At 38.0% G+C, this 17,349-nt stretch overlaps 1 protein-coding gene across 1 annotated transcript in view; it reads left to right on the top strand.

Moving 5' to 3' along the window:
* The window catches only part of Ptprq (protein tyrosine phosphatase receptor type Q), a 205,250-nt gene that overhangs the window by 133,518 nt on the left and 54,383 nt on the right, over positions 1-17,349 (top strand). Inside the window, exons 27-30 of the mRNA XM_052165264.1 lie at positions 2,796-2,917; positions 7,315-7,501; positions 11,440-11,684; positions 13,733-13,799. Coding sequence (XP_052021224.1) covers positions 2,796-2,917; positions 7,315-7,501; positions 11,440-11,684; positions 13,733-13,799 — 621 coding nt within the window. The remainder of the gene's footprint in view (positions 1-2,795; positions 2,918-7,314; positions 7,502-11,439; positions 11,685-13,732; positions 13,800-17,349) is intronic.

Here is a 17,349-nt window from a genome sequence, read left to right on the forward strand (position 1 = left end):
TGGTGAGGGCTGCATTCCCTGGGGAGGAGAAATGTTACATCTTCACAAGATGGGAGGCTGAAGGGCAGATTAACTGAATACTCTGTGAAGCTTCTTGTATATGATCCTTAAACATACTCAGTCTATTAAGGGCTCTCATGGCCTCAGATCCTTCCTTACAGGCTACATTTCTTAGTACTGTAACTTGGTGATGTTTTCACACCTAAATTTTAAAGGAGCACACTCAAAATGCACCAATGCCATATACACCTATCTGTTCTTAAAATCAACTTCGGTCTCTTTAGAGCATATTATTCACTTGCTCTGTACACCCGCCTATGGAGGGCATCTCAGTATATAAGGAATTATCTAAATGCTTAAGTCATTTTCCCAGAGCCTGAGAAATTCAGCATCATGGCATCAGTCAATTTTATTGTCCATTAATAATGGCTTGAGTTGATTCACATAAAGTGTATGTTTCTCCTCAGTGACCTGAGTTTCTTCCCTAATACTCAAAAAATACTCCTCCCCTAATTGTGTCAATCTGTTATTAAACACAATGAACTCAAATTCTTCAGTGCAGAGATCAAGCACTCTGTAACTACGTCTCCAAGTTGCTCTTTGGGGATTATTTCTGCCATTTAATTTCATGACTCTTGCTCTTTCTGTAACACCTCCATTTCCTGAATTTAGAGATTCTGGATGCATCATGATTCCCTGGCAGCCCAGTGGGCATTAGGGGCTCATTTCCAGTGTAATAGATCTGTAGCCTTTGCAGAGAAATCCTAAGCAGCAGTGTCTTGGTATTGTGATATAAGGAATGGAGAAGAGTATTAAGTCATATTTAATGTTTTATGTCATCTTGACACAGTCTGAAGTCATCTGAGAGGATAAAACCTCGATTAAGGAAATGCCTCCATAAGTTACTACTGTAGAGCATTTTCTAAATTAAGGATTGGTGGTGCGGGGGAGGGAGGGATCAGTCCATTGTGACTGCTGCCATCCCTGTGCTGGCGGTCCTGGGTTCTATAAGAAATCAGGCTGAGTAAGCTCTGTGGAGCATGCCAGTAAGCAGCACACCTCCATGGCCTCACATCAGCTCCTGCCTTCAGGTCCCTGGCCTGTTTGAACTCCTGTCCTCACTTCCTACCATAACAAACAGCAATATGGATGTGGAAGCCAAATGAATTGTTTTCTCCCTAAGCTACTTTGGTCATGTATTTCACCAGAGCAACAGAAACCCTAAGACATTTTACAGTGAAAAGGGATGTGCAAAATAACACATAGGATGGAGGTTAAGCACATTAATACAGGAATCTAATTCTGTTTCTATAGAATTATTTGTGTCATCGTCATTGCTTTGTTATAGCTCCTGAACATAGAAGTCTCAGTAACCCTGTCCTTCTGAGTTGAAACCCTCCCCATCACCCAAGGCCTAGCTATGGTCCTACCTTCCATGAAGCTTTACCTCAATTGCTAGTTCCACTTACAGTAACAACTTTTCCTTTGCTCCCTCATGCTAGATGGTTTGCATTTTCTAGTTAACCTTTACATCCATCAACTCTGCTCTTCATCACGTCTCACTGATAGACACTGTAGTACCAACCCCTAGAACAGCTACTCTGACATATCTGGTTTTTACACTAAGATCAATCATGGTATGCACTCACTGATAAGAGGACAAGAAATTTGGATTACCCAAGTCATAATCCACATATCGAATGGTGTCCAAGAAAAGTGGGCCCCTGGTTTTGGAAAGTCTCAGTGCAGCAGTATAGGGCAATACCAGAACAGGGAAGTGGGAGGGGGTGGATGGGGGAACAGGGGGAGGGAAGAGGGCTTATGGGACTTTCGGGGAGTGGGGAGCCAGGAAATGGGAAATCATTTGAAATGTAAATAAAAATATATTGAATAAAAAAATTATAAATTAAAAAAAATGCTATCAAGTATAGGCATGATAGTGAAATCGAGGTCATCATTCAAACAAGAGTATACAGCTTGTTACTTTCCAAAGGTTAGAAAATATTTAAGAAAGTGATGTCTCATGCTCATTTTATATCTTCTCAGAGTAGATATGACAGAACACAGTTAGTAATGATTGCTGTTTTGGATTTAAACATTTAAATCGGAACAATTGGCCTGAGTCTCTGGGCCTGGCAATTAGGCTACATTCATCCATGTCAAAGACTTTTCAGTATTCTCCTTACCCTTCTGATTCTAGTTATTTCAACAACTGAACACACTCAGGTCTCATTTCAATACATTTTCTAAATTAGGATGGCTCATGAATATAACAGAGGTTCATGCTTCTAGTAAAGAGCAGAGTGACTGCATAGCTGTTTCTCATTCTGCCCCTCAATGAAAACACACAATGAATGCAGTTTGCATTCCCATGGTGATATTTTAAACAATGTCAACATTTTATAATAGTCACCATATATGAATTTTTGCCTCTTTCAATGGTTAACTGTCCATGTAAGAGTCTTTTCAAAACAGCTGTGTCAAGTTATTTACTTCTAAATGAGATAGACTTTTTTAGACAAATGATATAATTATGATAAAGCTTTATTTTAAAAATCATAGGTCAAATTTAAATATCACGTGTTATGATTTTAATTATTTATTTGTATGTGGAAGTCATTTGTGTATAGCAACTAGCTTCTTAAAAATCCAGTCTCATGACTAACTTGGAGCCTGTTTATGATCTGTAAATTAATGTAAAATTAATTCATGTGACTATCCATTTTTCATGGTCCTTTCTTTTATACTGTATCGAGTACTAATGTGACAGAGTAATTGATTTTCTATTGTTGTAGCTCCAGACGGCCCTCCTGAAAATGTGCATGTGGTCGCAACATCCCCCTTTAGTATCAATATCAGCTGGAGTGAACCTGCTGTCATAACTGGACCAACATTCTACCTGATTGATGTCAAATCGGTAAGGCATGTCTTACCTACTCTGAAAGGCAATATAAATCATACTATATAAATCACAGTTCATGATTCAGATTATTTACGAAGACTCTAATTTTATAGCATGATACTTAGAGCTTAGATAGATTGTTCGTTCAGTTTAAACTGTTGACCATGCAGTTACTAACTTCTCAACAACAGTGTCCTTAATCAAGTGCTTGTTGCATTTATTCTCAGGCCAAAGATGATGCATATATTGAAAAGCTGATAAATTTCATTTAAAATACTGTCAAAGGGTGTTTTAGCATAGAATGAGAAAGAAGAGGCGCTACGGAAGCAGTATCCCAAATAAAATCTAAATAGCTAAATTTCAAAAAATTTTCAGAGCACATGAAGAGAAAATGAGAAGAGAAATATCGAAGAATAGTAATTTTTTTCAAAACAAATAATAAATGCCATGGCATTCTGAACTTGACCTGATACACTGAGACATGTCTAGACGCATGGTTTGGTTACTGGGTTTTATCATCATAATGCCACTTGAGTAACTGAAATGGTGGTGTGGGAGATTTTTATTATACTCTCATGCTTGGTGAGATCGTTTGTACTGTGTTTGTGGGATACAGTCTAGGTTTGGGTCAGGAAACTGTAAGAGTAAATGGGTCAGGAAAGAAAACAGGAAAGTGAGAGAGCGAGAGAATGAGAGAACGAGAGAGAGAGAGAGAGAGAGAGAGAGAGAGAGAGAGAGAGAGAGACAGAGAGACAGAGAGACAGAGAGAAAGAGAGAGAGGCCGAAGAAATACATCAAGTGATTCAGATGAGAAGTAATTTGAGTCTGTTAATTTATAAAATTAATAATTTATCTATGAATGAATAAAATAACTTATATTATTTACAATTAAGATTGTTGAAAACTCTCCTTTTTATTAAATATATCCTTTATTTACATTTCAAAAGATTTCCCCTTTCCTGGTTCCCCATCCCTGAAAAATCCCATAAGCCCTCTCCTCTCCCGGTTCTCCAATCAACCCCCTCCCACTTCCCTGTCCAGGTATTCCCCTACACTGTTACATCAAACCTTTCCAGGACCGGGATCTCTCCTTCCTTCTTCTTGGGCATCATTTGATATGTGAATTGTGTCTTGGATATTCCAAGCTTCTGGGCTAATATCCATTTATTAGTGGCTGCATACCATGTGTGTTCTTTTGTGATTGGTTTATCTTACTTAGGATGATATTTTCCAGTTCTACCCATTTGCCTAAGAATTTCATGAATTAATTGTTTTTAATAGCTGAGTAGTATTCCCTTGTGTAAATATACCACATTTTCTGTATCCATTCCTCTGCTGAAGGACATCTGTGTTCTTTCTAGCTTCTGTCTATTATACATAGGGCTGCTATGAACATAGTAGAACATGTGTCCTTATAACATGCTGGGAAATTCTGTGGGTATATGCCCAGGAGTGGTATGGCAGGGTCCTCTGGAAGTGTCATGCCCAGTTTTCTGAGGAACAGCCAGAGAGGTTATGCCAGCTTGCAATCTCACCAGCAGTGGAGGAGTGTTCCTCTTTCTTCACATCCTCGCCAACACCTGCTGTCTCCTGAGTTTTTAATCTTAGCCATTCTGACTGGTATGAGGTGACATCTCAGGGTTGTTTTGATTTGCATTTCCCTGATGACTAAGGATGTTGAACATTTATTTAGGTGCTTCTTAGCCATTTGATATTCCTCAGGTGAAAATTCTTTGTTTAGCTCTGTACCCCATTTTTAATAGGGTTATTTGGCTCTGAAAACTCTCCTAGTGCTCATGGTGGTGAGTATGAAGATGGATCAAGAGGATCTTAAGATGTACTACTTGGAAAGCTACAAGGAGGAATAGATCTGAGAAGGGCGCAGTGAATCCAGTGTAGAGATAAGCTGGAGCCCGGGAGTGAATCTTTCCCATGCAGCTGCATTAACAGGACTGTGTTCATGTGCAGGGCTCACAGGAGAAAAGGCCATATAATAAAATAACGTATGTTCTAGTGCCAGATGACACTAACCGTGGGACAGGAAAATATATGACTTTTTTAAAGGAGATGCTTCTGTCTCAAAAGCCCTGCTATCATTAAAAACAAATCTGATTTTATTGCCTTTTCCCATACATTCTTCAGTTCTTGCTTGGTCTTTAGAGTATAGTTGTGAAGCTCTTAGTACATTAGCAGATAAAGATAAATAACACAAATGCTCTGGCAATATGTATTTAATGCAAATTATTGAAAGATAATTGTGAATGATTCTTCATGAAAGAAAGAAATTAGCATTGGAATTTGGCTATGATTAAAGAAAAGAAAATGAAAAAGTTTCAGGATGATTTTGTGATCTCGTTGTTAGAGCCAAATTTTATCTCAGTTGCCGGGTAGCTCTGGAACTTGAGGGAGTCACCTGAAGTCTGGAATATCTACCTCGTGTTAGAATTGACTGTGAAGTTATCAGGGAAGCAACACAAAGCAGAAAAGAGTGATTCCTGGGCCCCTCATCCTCCCTTCCAGGGACTGACTGTTCATTATCCCTAGATGGTTGTTCTGCAGCATGAATAAGACCCTAATCATGAGGAAAAATTCAAAATCTGCATTTTATAGGAATTTAAGTTTTGACAACGAATTAAGCACTCACATATTTTGTACCAAGGGTATTGTGCTAAATGAATAGAATCCATATGCTGAGAGTTTTTTTTTTTTTCCATTTTAGAGAAGTGTCCTACCTCTCTCTAATACTTTGTGTTAACAAATGAGGTTTTTTTTACTGCAATTCTGGTTATTTACTAGCTGTTTAGTGTGTTTCTTACAGCAAGCAACATCTTCTTTAAGTTAAAAGCCCCATACAATCCAAAGTTTAAAGATTCAATTGCGTAATTCCAAAGTCATTTCTCAGTGTTTCAAAGGATGGACAAGTTAAAAATTATCTTCATAATGCTAACCATATACAAAACCTGTGATGCTTAGTAGTTACCTGTAACTAATATGCCTTGAAGGGTCATTCATTTTCTCATGTTTGTGTCAGGAAAAACACTTCTAAACTTCTTATGTGCAAACATGGTGTGTGTGTGTGTGTGTGTGTGTGTATGCACATGTGTACACACTTGTGGAGGTCATAGGTCAGCATTGGTGTCTTCAGTCATCCTCCACCTTATGTTTTGAAACAGGATCTCTCACTGAACTTATAACTTATAGTTTTCTAAGTGGTTGCCAGATGGACTGTAAAGATCTGCATCTTTTTGTTCTCCTACCTTAGTGTTGGGATAACAGATATGGCTGGTCCTCCATGATTTTATATAGATGCTAGGGAACCTAGCTAAGGTTCCCATGCCTGGATTACGAGCACTTACATACAATGCCTTCTATCCTTCTATTTAATACTAAAACCTGAGTCATGTTTAATGTCTAGAATAATGGAAACATTTTCCACCCAAGACAAACTATATTTGAACAAAACATGTAGTCACAATTAATATACCTAAGGATACTCATTTTTGTAAAAGAGTTTTGGCTATATTTATAGTGAGTTGTGTCTATAACCATTGTTACATCCAACAGTGGTAGGTTAGAAGCTTTTTGATCTGTAATTATGACCAGAATTTTTAAGTGATTATGTATGCAATAAAAATTAATGACAAAAAAAGGCTGAAGAAGAAAGAATCTGGAGAGTGGGGAAGGATTGTGGAAGGGTATAGAGGGAAGGAAGGCCAGGGAGAACTCTCAAAGATAAAAAATATCAAATAAAAATTAGAAAAAAATTAAAATAGCAGAATATATCAGTGTACATTTCAAAATGAAATTGTCCTCTCATTCATTTTTTCTAATTTCATAATTAGAAATTTTTTTCATAAGTTCTAACTAAATTATGATTTAGTTAGAAAGTGCATAAATATAATTTAAATATTACTATCTTCTGAATTGTGTTACAAAGCATAATTTTTAGAGTTATTTCAAAATATATCAAAATCTCCACCCCAACTACTTAAGATCTCTTATTTATAAATTCTCAAAAAGGCAGTATAACTCAATATCATCACCCTAGTAGAAAGTAAGACAGCATAAATAGCTTACCAAGTGGAATTAATTGGCCAGTTTGGAATTTGAATGTTGGGACATTGGGCACTCAAACCTATATGTTTTCTTCCATCAACTGTTGAAGAAGAAAACAGTTTTATTGACTCCAAAAGTGACTTTTGCTTATTCATTTGATAGGTTGGTTCATCATGAGTTGATTACATTCTCTGATTTCAACTATTAAAATAATTATGAATGAATTCATTGCTATAGTACTTTGGATTTCTCAGAAAAATTTGACTTCAAAGTAAATGACTAAATAGTAACCAGATTAGTATGCCTTAGCTTTGAATTGTTATCTTCCTTAATTCCTGACTACTTTTTCCCCATAGGTAGACAATGATGAATTTAATATTTCCTTTGTGAAGTCAAATGAAGAAAACAAAACCACAGAGATTAATGACTTAGAAGTATTCACAAGGTATTCTGTGGTGATCACGGCCTTTGTTGGAAATGTTAGTGGGGCATACACAGAAGGGAAGTCAAGTGCAGAAGTGATAATTACGACTTTAGAGTCAGGTAAGGAGCGTACTTCACCATTCCTAACCACCAGCTGAGACCTGGCCGTCGGTTTTTCTTACAGTTTTCCATACTCTTCTCAAGAAAAGATGTGTGCTATGAGACGTTGATAGAACATAATTTTAAAAACAAACAAATTCAATGACAGTGCAATTGACAAACTAAAGTTGGCTTACACCTTTGAGACAATGTATAGAATATTCAGTCCTCATAAATAATGTAAACTAATTAAATGCACCACACTTCATTTCTTTATACTTTATCAACTGTTTTAGAAACTGAATTACTGTGCCTAACAGATAATTTTTCTCAATGTCTTCAGCTAACAATATTTTATCCAGTGTTTCATTTTGATTATTTCTGTTCTGACTTGTTGTGGAAACCGACTAATAATATTAAGTAATTTGGTATTAAAAGCCAGTTCACATATATTATAATTGCTTTTTTAATCAAGTAGCACACTATATTATGTGATTATTTGATGAATATCAGAATCCATGCAGATTTCCTCTAGTCTATGAGCAGTCTGAATGAACCAAAGCACTGATAGGAGCAGGGAGTGGATGTGGAGAATCCCCAGGGCCTGCTTGCATAATTTCTTCAGAATCTTGATGTTCTTTGCCACCAGATATGTCACAGAAAATAATAATGAGGTTGTGTGTTGCTATGGTCTGTTTGTTGCTATCTTTAAGGTACGTAGAGGAGGTAAAGATATTTTTTTCAGCACATATCTTTCTTATGCTGTTTTCTAATATGTACTGAAAAGTGTTTTAACTCTTATTTGCAAAGTACCTTTTCTTCTCATATTCTGAGATTCCATTCGTTTCTCTTTTACCGTCAACTATCAAAGGGATTGTCTATACATTGCTTTCACGTTTTTTTCCCCTCACACTTCTCTGTGACGAAAGGTTCGGCGAATAAACTCAAGCGTAAACCACAAAGCATTGCTGGACAAATCATATTTGTGTCATCTTGCCCTAGGACAGTGGCTCTCAACCTGTGGGGCATGACCCCATTCACAGGGGTTACATATTATAAGTCTAGCACATCACATCTTTATGATTCATAACAGTATCACAACTACAATTATGAAGTACAAATGAAATAATTTTACGCTTGGGAGTCATCACAACATGTGGAACTGTATTAAAAGGTAGCAGCACCAGAAAGGTTGAGAACGCTATCTTAGGAAATAATCAACAGCACTATTTTAAAAAAGGAAAAAAAAAAACCCTCTCTGTCAGTAGAATTCATTATGTAAAGCTGTGGGTAATTTGGGGCTAGGAAATTGTTGCCAACATTGAGAAAAACCCTTGCTTTATCCAGCTTTAAGCCTAATCCTCAATTTACAGAAACACATTCTCCAAATAAAACGATATACTTCTTAAGTAATGTAAATGTGTTAAAGCAAGTAGAAAAATATGTTTAACCCAAACTAAGCTTTATTTTACCTATAAAACTTTCTACTTAACATGGGATGTTTTGAAAAATGCTGTAATTTTCTGCTTGTCTTTTTCACTCACAATTATATCTCCACCTTTGAGAGGTGCTCTGTGATTCTATCTGCCAGGAAAGGATAAAGTGAACAAAGCTAGAGTCCGCACTGTGAGACCGCATGTCAAGGCTTCCTCACTGAAAAGTTTAATTGAAAAGAGAACGTTCCCATATCATTCTGATCCCAAGAATGTACAAATTCAATTGACGGTGTGTTGCAAAGAACAGTAACTCCACGATCTTCAGATGATGTTTTCTCATGTATCATTTTATTTGTAATTTGATACAAATAGTGACATAGTGGGCAGTTTGTTTTGTTTTAATAAGGGAATATTTTATCAGCACAGGGTATTACTTGTACAGAATGATGATGTCGTTGTGACAACTGCTCACATGCACATGCTCTGATCATAGCCTGTTTAACCCCACCTTCCTGAGTGCTCTCTTTTTCAAAGGAGTTTTCTAAAAGAAAAAAAAAAAACCTTTTCCTTTAAATTTCTAAATTCATCCTTTAAGGATTCCATACAATGAGTTTTGACAGTATTCATTGCCCCTGGCCCAATTCTTCCCAAGTATACTTCGTTCCCTCTTACCAGAGTTTTCTATTTTTATCCTATCAATGATGATCCCCTGAAAGCTCTGTTGCCAATAGCGACTTGGATAGGGGTGGAATTTCTTGCCCTGCTCTCCTCTTTATCCGGCTTGGTCCTCTTTATCTCCTGTTGGTCTGACTTGGGCTTTCGTAGGCCTTTACATGCTACCACAACTAGTATGAGTCCATGAGTGCAGCTGTCTTGCTGTGTTTTTATTTTGGTAAAAAAAAATGAACTAGAATATTAGACATTTCAGCAATTAAAAAGTCCAACTAGAAAATCATCAGAAGACATAAAGGGACATCCCATCATCAGGAGGTATGGTTAGCAAATCAACACACAGTATGATAAATTTTCAAGACTTTTAGCCTTAGGTAAATGCAAATTAAATCCACATTATCATGTAACTATTCATCTACTGAAACGGAGTTGCAAAATAATTTAAAAACTATAGGTAATACCAAATAATGACAAAGATATAAAGTGCGGTCTGGCACTTGCCAGTTGGGAATATTAAGTAGTGTAGACACACACGGAAAAAATATTTTGCCTGTCTCTTATTTAACGAAACATGTATTTCCCATATGGCCAAGCAATTAATTGTCAATGATCATAAAGAATCAAAAACTTATGTTTATATACTCATGGAGAATAATGTCAGTCTTACTGGCAATAAAAATAAACTAAGCAGCACAGATGTCTTTCTGTGTTAAACAATTCCTGTTAAGCTACAAAATGAAACACTTCTTGGTGACAAAGAGGGCTGCTGTTCTTTTCTCTTATGACTGGAGACTTTGCAGTTGGGAAGATGACTCAGAGGGTATAGATACCTCTCTCCAAGACTCATGACTGGAATTCCATCCCAGGGACCCACATGTTGGAAAGCCAGGACAAAAATCTTGCAAGCTGTTCTCTGCCTTCTGCATGTTCATCTGATAACCATGTGATCCCTGACCAAGAAAAAGTGAGACAGACAGAAACAGAGACAGACAGAGAGAGTTAGAGAATGAGAGACAAAGAGACACAGAGACACAGAGACTCAGAGAGAGACAGAGACAGAGAGAGACAGAGACAAAGAGACACCGAGACACAGAGACTCAGAGAGAGACAGAGACAGAGAGAGAATTTCTTTAAATGAAGTATTGATACATATAAATCCTAGTGAACCTCAAATCCATGGCCCTTTTGTTAGGCGGAGAATAAAAAGACATCAGAGGTAAGGAGCACTTGCAATTACAGAGGGGCATAGAAGGAGAGGGCTTCTTTAAGTGATAGGCTGGTGTTATCTCTTCCATTTTGGTGTTTAGGGGATTCTATACATGTCTTATAATTCTGTAAAAGTAAATCACACACAAAACCATGAAAAGGCAATTAAATCAGAGTAAGGCCTGCTGTCTTTCAAACAGTATTGGCTCAATGCTTCTTCTCTGGCTTGGCAATGAATAAAGCCATAGCTGTGTAACCACCGGGAACGCCGTGAAGGTTATATGGGGCTCTGATCCTCTTGGGATGACTTCTTCTGAATCTGGTTCTTTTTTAATAAAATGATGGGGAAGTCAAGGAAGCACATTCTGCATGGTTCTGTGGAAGCCGGGCTGAGATGCAGTGGGCAGAGATGCAGTGGGAGGGGCTCGATCTACTGCTCAGGGGTAAGCATAGAGCAGATGTACAAGACAAACCACTAATGTTTCTGGGAAATAAAGTCGACGCTCAATAACTTTACTAATGTCCATAATGCATGATTTATATAGTATGTATCTATAGTCTTTTAAATCAGAAATTTTAAGGAAAAATATTTTATATTGAGATAATACATTTAAAAATCATAGTTGCCAACAATTTTTTTTTCAGTGCCCAAGGACCCACCTAATAATATGACCTTTCAGAAGATACCGGACGAAGTAACAAAGTTTCAGTTAACGTTCCTTCCGCCTTCTCAGCCGAATGGCAATATCCAGGTGTACCAAGCATTGGTTTACCGAGAAGACGATCCTACTGCCGTCCAGATTCATAACCTCAGTATTATCCAGAAGACAGACACGTCCGTCATCGCAATGTTAGAAGGCCTGAAGGGTGGACACACGTACAACATCAGCGTAAGCAGCCATAGCGTGTAACTGTTTGCTAAGGGCCTAAGTCAGTTTACAAAGTCAGCCCTCCAATGTACAACCCATTGCATGCCACATCCCAGCCTATTCCCTACTAAAATCTACCAAGTGCTATTAACTAAGGACCCTGAAGGAAAAAAAAAACAGGTACATGGGAATAAAAAGAGAAAATTCAGGTTAAACACAGAAGAGTAGTGATGTGCAGAGCTGCAGCTGCCTGAAAGAAAACTATAATTGAAAATAGGAAAAGCTCATTTTGAAGAAAATGGCAGGATGAGGTCATCCTGTTCCTTTGAATCCTTTCTTCCTGTTGATGTGTTAACCTTAATTTTACAAAGGATGTAAGACGTGCAAAAAATGTGCAAGTTCAGATGTGTGAACAGATACCCAAATGATTTCATCCTATACTTACATTGGTCATACCTTAGGAATTATAAACAAAATTGTTTTGATTCAAAAAAAATCAAAAACAAAAAACTAGTAGCATCCAAGATAAAAATCCCTACAATAGCTTTCCAACTCGGCAGTTATTTGTAATTATCAACTTAGTTATAAAGATATTGTTAGCATTACATAAGCACATCCTTTGCTTCTATTTTGTATCTTACTGGGTAGGGTTCTTGTTACCATTCCCGTCAAGCAGACCACTTTTATGAAGTGTCTATTAGAAGATGAACTGGCATTTGAACCTGAGTTCAAATCCTATCTTTGGTGTCCATCTGGAAAGCGTCTGGAAATGTGTGACTCAGCTTTTACAAGGGAAAAGCAGCAGACAGCACTGATAACTTCTTGAAAAACATTTTGTGGGGAATACTTATTTGTAGTGATGGTATCAAGAGAAACACTGCATCAGTTTGGCTTTTGAGAATAAGACAAAATAAGAAATGAAACAATACATCTGATCTATAAAGAAAAATATAACTGCTCTCAGCTTACAATATAAACATCTCAGGATATTGAAGTTTATCAAGAATATTTATATTTAAAAAGCATTTCAATTAACTTCTATGTATATTGCTATTTTAAAAGTCCTGTCCATTTTTTCTTTTTTACTCATCAGCACAGTTAAATTTAAAGTTGTATCATTAAAAAAAATCATCACTTAATTTGAATAGTCCCTTTTAAAAAGTTACAAAAGACACCACATTTTTCTTTTGGTTATTTTAACTGCATTTCACAGGACTGCTCTATTCAATATAGCAATCATATACATTATTATAGTTTAATTCAACAAAAGTATTACCAAATTATTAAATGGTCCATTAACAAATAAATATTCTAAAGAATATATTACAAATGGCAAATTGTGCTTACTAAGTGGAGGGACGTAGGGCCACTGATGTGGTTTTTGTTTTATTCAGCTAAGTAAGGTGAGGTGAAGGCAAGGACTCTGTTTCTTCAGCTTCCTGAGCACAAAGCTAATTGAAAGAATTCCCATTTGTGTAAATCACCCTCTGTGTACACAAACAGAAATGTTTTATGTGTATATGCCGCATTATGCAGGTTATGCATCAGATACTTTGGGGCAGGGGTGAAGAAGGGGCATACAGGCCAACTTTCAGGAGGATGATTTAATACAGGAAAATGGGGAGGCAGGAGGAATTGGGTTTCATCTAAGAAGCAAGAAGAAGATCTTGAATATGGATTTAAAGGAGGGCGAAATGCTGGCGACAGAGAGAACTAACAGATGTTACTGTCGAGGGAGAGGTGGCGTAAGGACTGGCGGTTTTCTACTCTGTTCCTCCTGTAGATTCAAATGGCAGCAGAGCCTTCCTGGTCTTGATGATGGAAACTTTTGGGTCAGCTAGCATTTCGTCTTAGGTCTAGGTACCAAAATATCAGTTGTAAGAAATTCTTGATTATTAATGTTCTTCTGATCTCTATGATATTAAATTAGCTTGAGAGAAAATAATTAATAGGCAGCATACAATCATTTGTAGAAAAGAGATCATTTCAAAGATGGTTTACGATCGTGTTCACTTACACATGCATTGCAAGAAAGCTCACAGTAGTGATAAAACCTTTCTTTGTTCCAGGTTTATGCTATCAACAGTGCTGGCGCCGGGCCAAAAGTGCAGATGCGAATAACCATGGATATTAAAGGTATAAATGAGCTGCCTCCCATTAAATTGTTGTTTTCTTAACCAGATGATGATTGTAATCTGAATCACATGTGGTAGGCTAACCTTTATGTGGCATTTACGCGTGTGATATGCATACATTAAGGAATAATATGTGTATATTAAATGTATAGTTTAAACAACTCAGTGATGACTTGAATTATTGTTAAAGAGGATGCCTGTCCTAAGGGTTGTCACCTAAACTTTATTTTCATTGGATTGGAAAGAGAGGTTTTTCTTTTTCTTTTTCTTATTTTTTAAAATCACCTCTACCTAGGCTGAGTAGGCCTGTTCTCCTGAACTGATCTCTGTCCTAAAAGTTTGATTTTGCTTGGGTGTTTATACAGTGACTACCATTAAATTTCCAAAATACAACCATCCTTGTATTTTTTAACTCTAAACTCCATCTATCATTTCCCTATTCTGGCAGATATTTTAGTAAAATTCTATTCTTGCAAATGACCACGAAACCCTAAAGAGGAATTGAAGTCCATTTGACCAGTAAACTGCCTGTCCAGATATTAAAATCAAGTATTTTCTTGTAATACCTCAATCACATAGGGGAGTACTAAAAATGAAAGAAATCAAAAGATCCCAAGATGTTTAAGAAAGTCCTTGTCCAGCCTTGTTATAAGGGTCTGTGCCTGGTCTTATTGTATCTTAATATCCTGTGTTTCGTTGATGTCCCTGGGAGCATTGCTCTTTCCTGAAGGGAAACAGAAAAGTGGATGTGGAGGTTCAGGAGGGAAGGGGCGGATTGGGGGAGAATCTTAACTTGGGGAAGGATGGTTGGGGAGTAAAAGGAAGAGAGAAGAAAAGAAAGCAACAACAGAAAACTTTAAATATTTGTCTCAGGCTACCTGTAGCAGAATCCCAATAAGTATGTCTTTTTTTTTCTTTTAATTGAGTATATTCTTCATTTACATTTCAAATGTTATGCCCCTTTCCCAGTTTCACCCACTCTCAGAAACCCCTCCCCCAACCCATCCTCCCTCATCTTGCCTGCAGGAGGACGTCCCTCTACCCAACCCACTCCTACCTATGTCCCCCTCGATTTCCCCATGCTGGGGCATCTATCCAGTCTTCATGGGACCAAGGATCTCTCCTCTCACCAGTGCCAACAAGGTATTCCTCTGCCACAAATGTGGCTGGAACCATTTGTACTCCTTGGTTGATGGCTTAGTCCCTGGGAACCCTGGGGAGTCTAATTGGCCACCACGTTCTTTTTTTCCTATGAGGGTGAAAACCCCTTCAGCTCCTCCAGTCCTCCCTTCAACTCCTCAATTGGGGACCTGTGCTCAGTCCAATGGTTGGCCGTTAGCATCTGCCTCTGATCTGTAAGACTCTGGCAGGGGCCCTCAGGAGGCAGCCATATCAGGCTCCTTTTGGCAAGAACGTCTTGGCATCCATGATAGTGTTGGGGTTTGGTGACTGTTTCCCAGGCAGGACAGTCTCTGGATGACCTTTCCTTCAGTCTCTGCCCCATACTTTGTCTCCATAATTGCTCCTGTGAGTATTTTGTTCCTTTTCTCAGAAAAACCAAAGCACCCACACTTTGGTCTTTCTTTTTGAGCTTAATGTTGTCTGTGAATTGTATCTTGTTTATTCTGAGCTTTTGGGCTAAGAGGGCATACATATCATGTGTGTTCCCCTGTGACTGGGTTACCTCACTCAGGATGACACTTTCAATTTCTATCCATTTGTCTAAAAATTTCATGAATTCATTGTTTTTAATAGCTGTGTACATGTACCATATTTTCTGTATCTGTACCTCTGTTGAAGGACATCTGGGTTATTTTCAGCTTCAGGCTATTATAAATAAGGCTGCTATGAAAACAGTGGAGCATGTGTTCTTATTACATATTGGAACATCTTCTGGGTATATGCCCAGGAGTGGTATAGCTGGGTCCTCAGGTAATACAATGTCTAATTTTCTGAGAAAGCGCCAAACTGATTTCCAGAGTGGTTGTATAAAGAAAAGGAAAGAATAATGTGTCACTCTCTTAGGAAAGGGCAGTAGAGAACAGTTGCTGGCACCTGAGCCTTTCAGGCTGTTTGGATAACTCTTGAGACTGAATCCTGGCTTTGGTCTTTTGACTTTGGAAAACTTTCTCAACATGCATATGTCTAGAAAGTGCAGGCAGTGTTAGCTCCTACCTAAGTGTGAGGACTAAGAATGCACACCTTTTTTTTGTCATTCATTAATAATTTCATCTTTTATTTTAAATATTATAAAATATTTTTTATTTACATTGCAAATGATTTCCCCTTGAAAACTCCTTTAAACAGTGCCTGAAAAAAATTGTTAAACTATCAAGAATATGAAATCATTGTCAGAGGCAATTTTACAATTTATCCTTTTATTAGTGACTAATCAGAATAGGTGGATTTTTATTTATAAGCATTATTTATTTCATTTAATAAATTCCTGGAGGGGTGGCTCACGGGTTAAAAGCACTAGCTTTTAGAGATCCTGGGTTCAGACCTCAGCCCCCTGTTTCATAGGCAGACAATGACCTGTATACTCCAGTTCTGGATCCCAGGACCCTTATTTTGATTCTACAGGTCCCTGCATGAACACAGTGCACATACACACTTGCAGGCACATATACATATATTAATATACATATTAATTTTTAAGTTTGTAATTATATATCTTGAAATATACAAACTCATACATTGTTGCAACTGTAATTTTTTTCACAAACTGACGTCAGAATGCACAAAGGAGAAATGGGTCCATGCCATTTGAATTTCTTTTTCTTTACTTGGTATAGATGTACATATATACAAGTGTAATATACACAGTATCTTTATGCTTTCTCATTTTACATGCTTCACCCATATCCATGCCACAATGCCTCTGACCTCCACTCTTGCTCTTATAGAGAGAGCATGGAGGCTGTGGCTGAGCCCAGAGAGATAACGTCTCTTTGCTGCCATGTGTGAGTCTCTTAGCTACACAGTTTATTGAATAAGAAGAAGCCTGGCTGGCTTTTCATCCGACAGTTAGTGTACAGTTAGATTGTGGCACCCAATAATGGGTTTACTCAGATGTGCTCTTCTGGACTCTTAGCAGCCTCTTTGAGGGTTCAGAACAGAAAAAGCCTCAATCCTCTTCTTACTAAGCCCTTCCCACTCTCCTAAGCCCTTCCCACTCTCCTAAGCCCTTCCCACTCTCCTAAGCCCTTCCCACTCTCCTAAGCCCTTCCCACTCTCCTAAGCCCTTCCCACTCTCCTAAGCCCTTCCCACTCTCCTAAGCCCTTCCCACTCTCCTAAGCCTTTCCCACTCTCCTAAGCCCTTCCCTCTCTCCTAAGCCCTCCCCTCTCTCCTAAGCCCTTCCCACTCTCCTAAGCCCTTCCCACTCTCCTAAGCCTTTCCCACTCTCCTAAGCCCTTCCCACTCTCCTAAGCCCTTCCCACTCTCCTAAGCCCTTCCCTCTCTCCTAAGCCCTTCCCACTCTCCTAAGCCTTTCCCACTCTCCTAAGCCCTTCCCACTCTCCTAAGCCCTTCCCACTCTCCTAAGCCCTT

This window comes from Apodemus sylvaticus, chromosome 20 (assembly GCF_947179515.1).
Source record: "Apodemus sylvaticus chromosome 20, mApoSyl1.1, whole genome shotgun sequence".
Lineage (NCBI taxonomy): Eukaryota > Metazoa > Chordata > Mammalia > Rodentia > Muridae > Apodemus > Apodemus sylvaticus.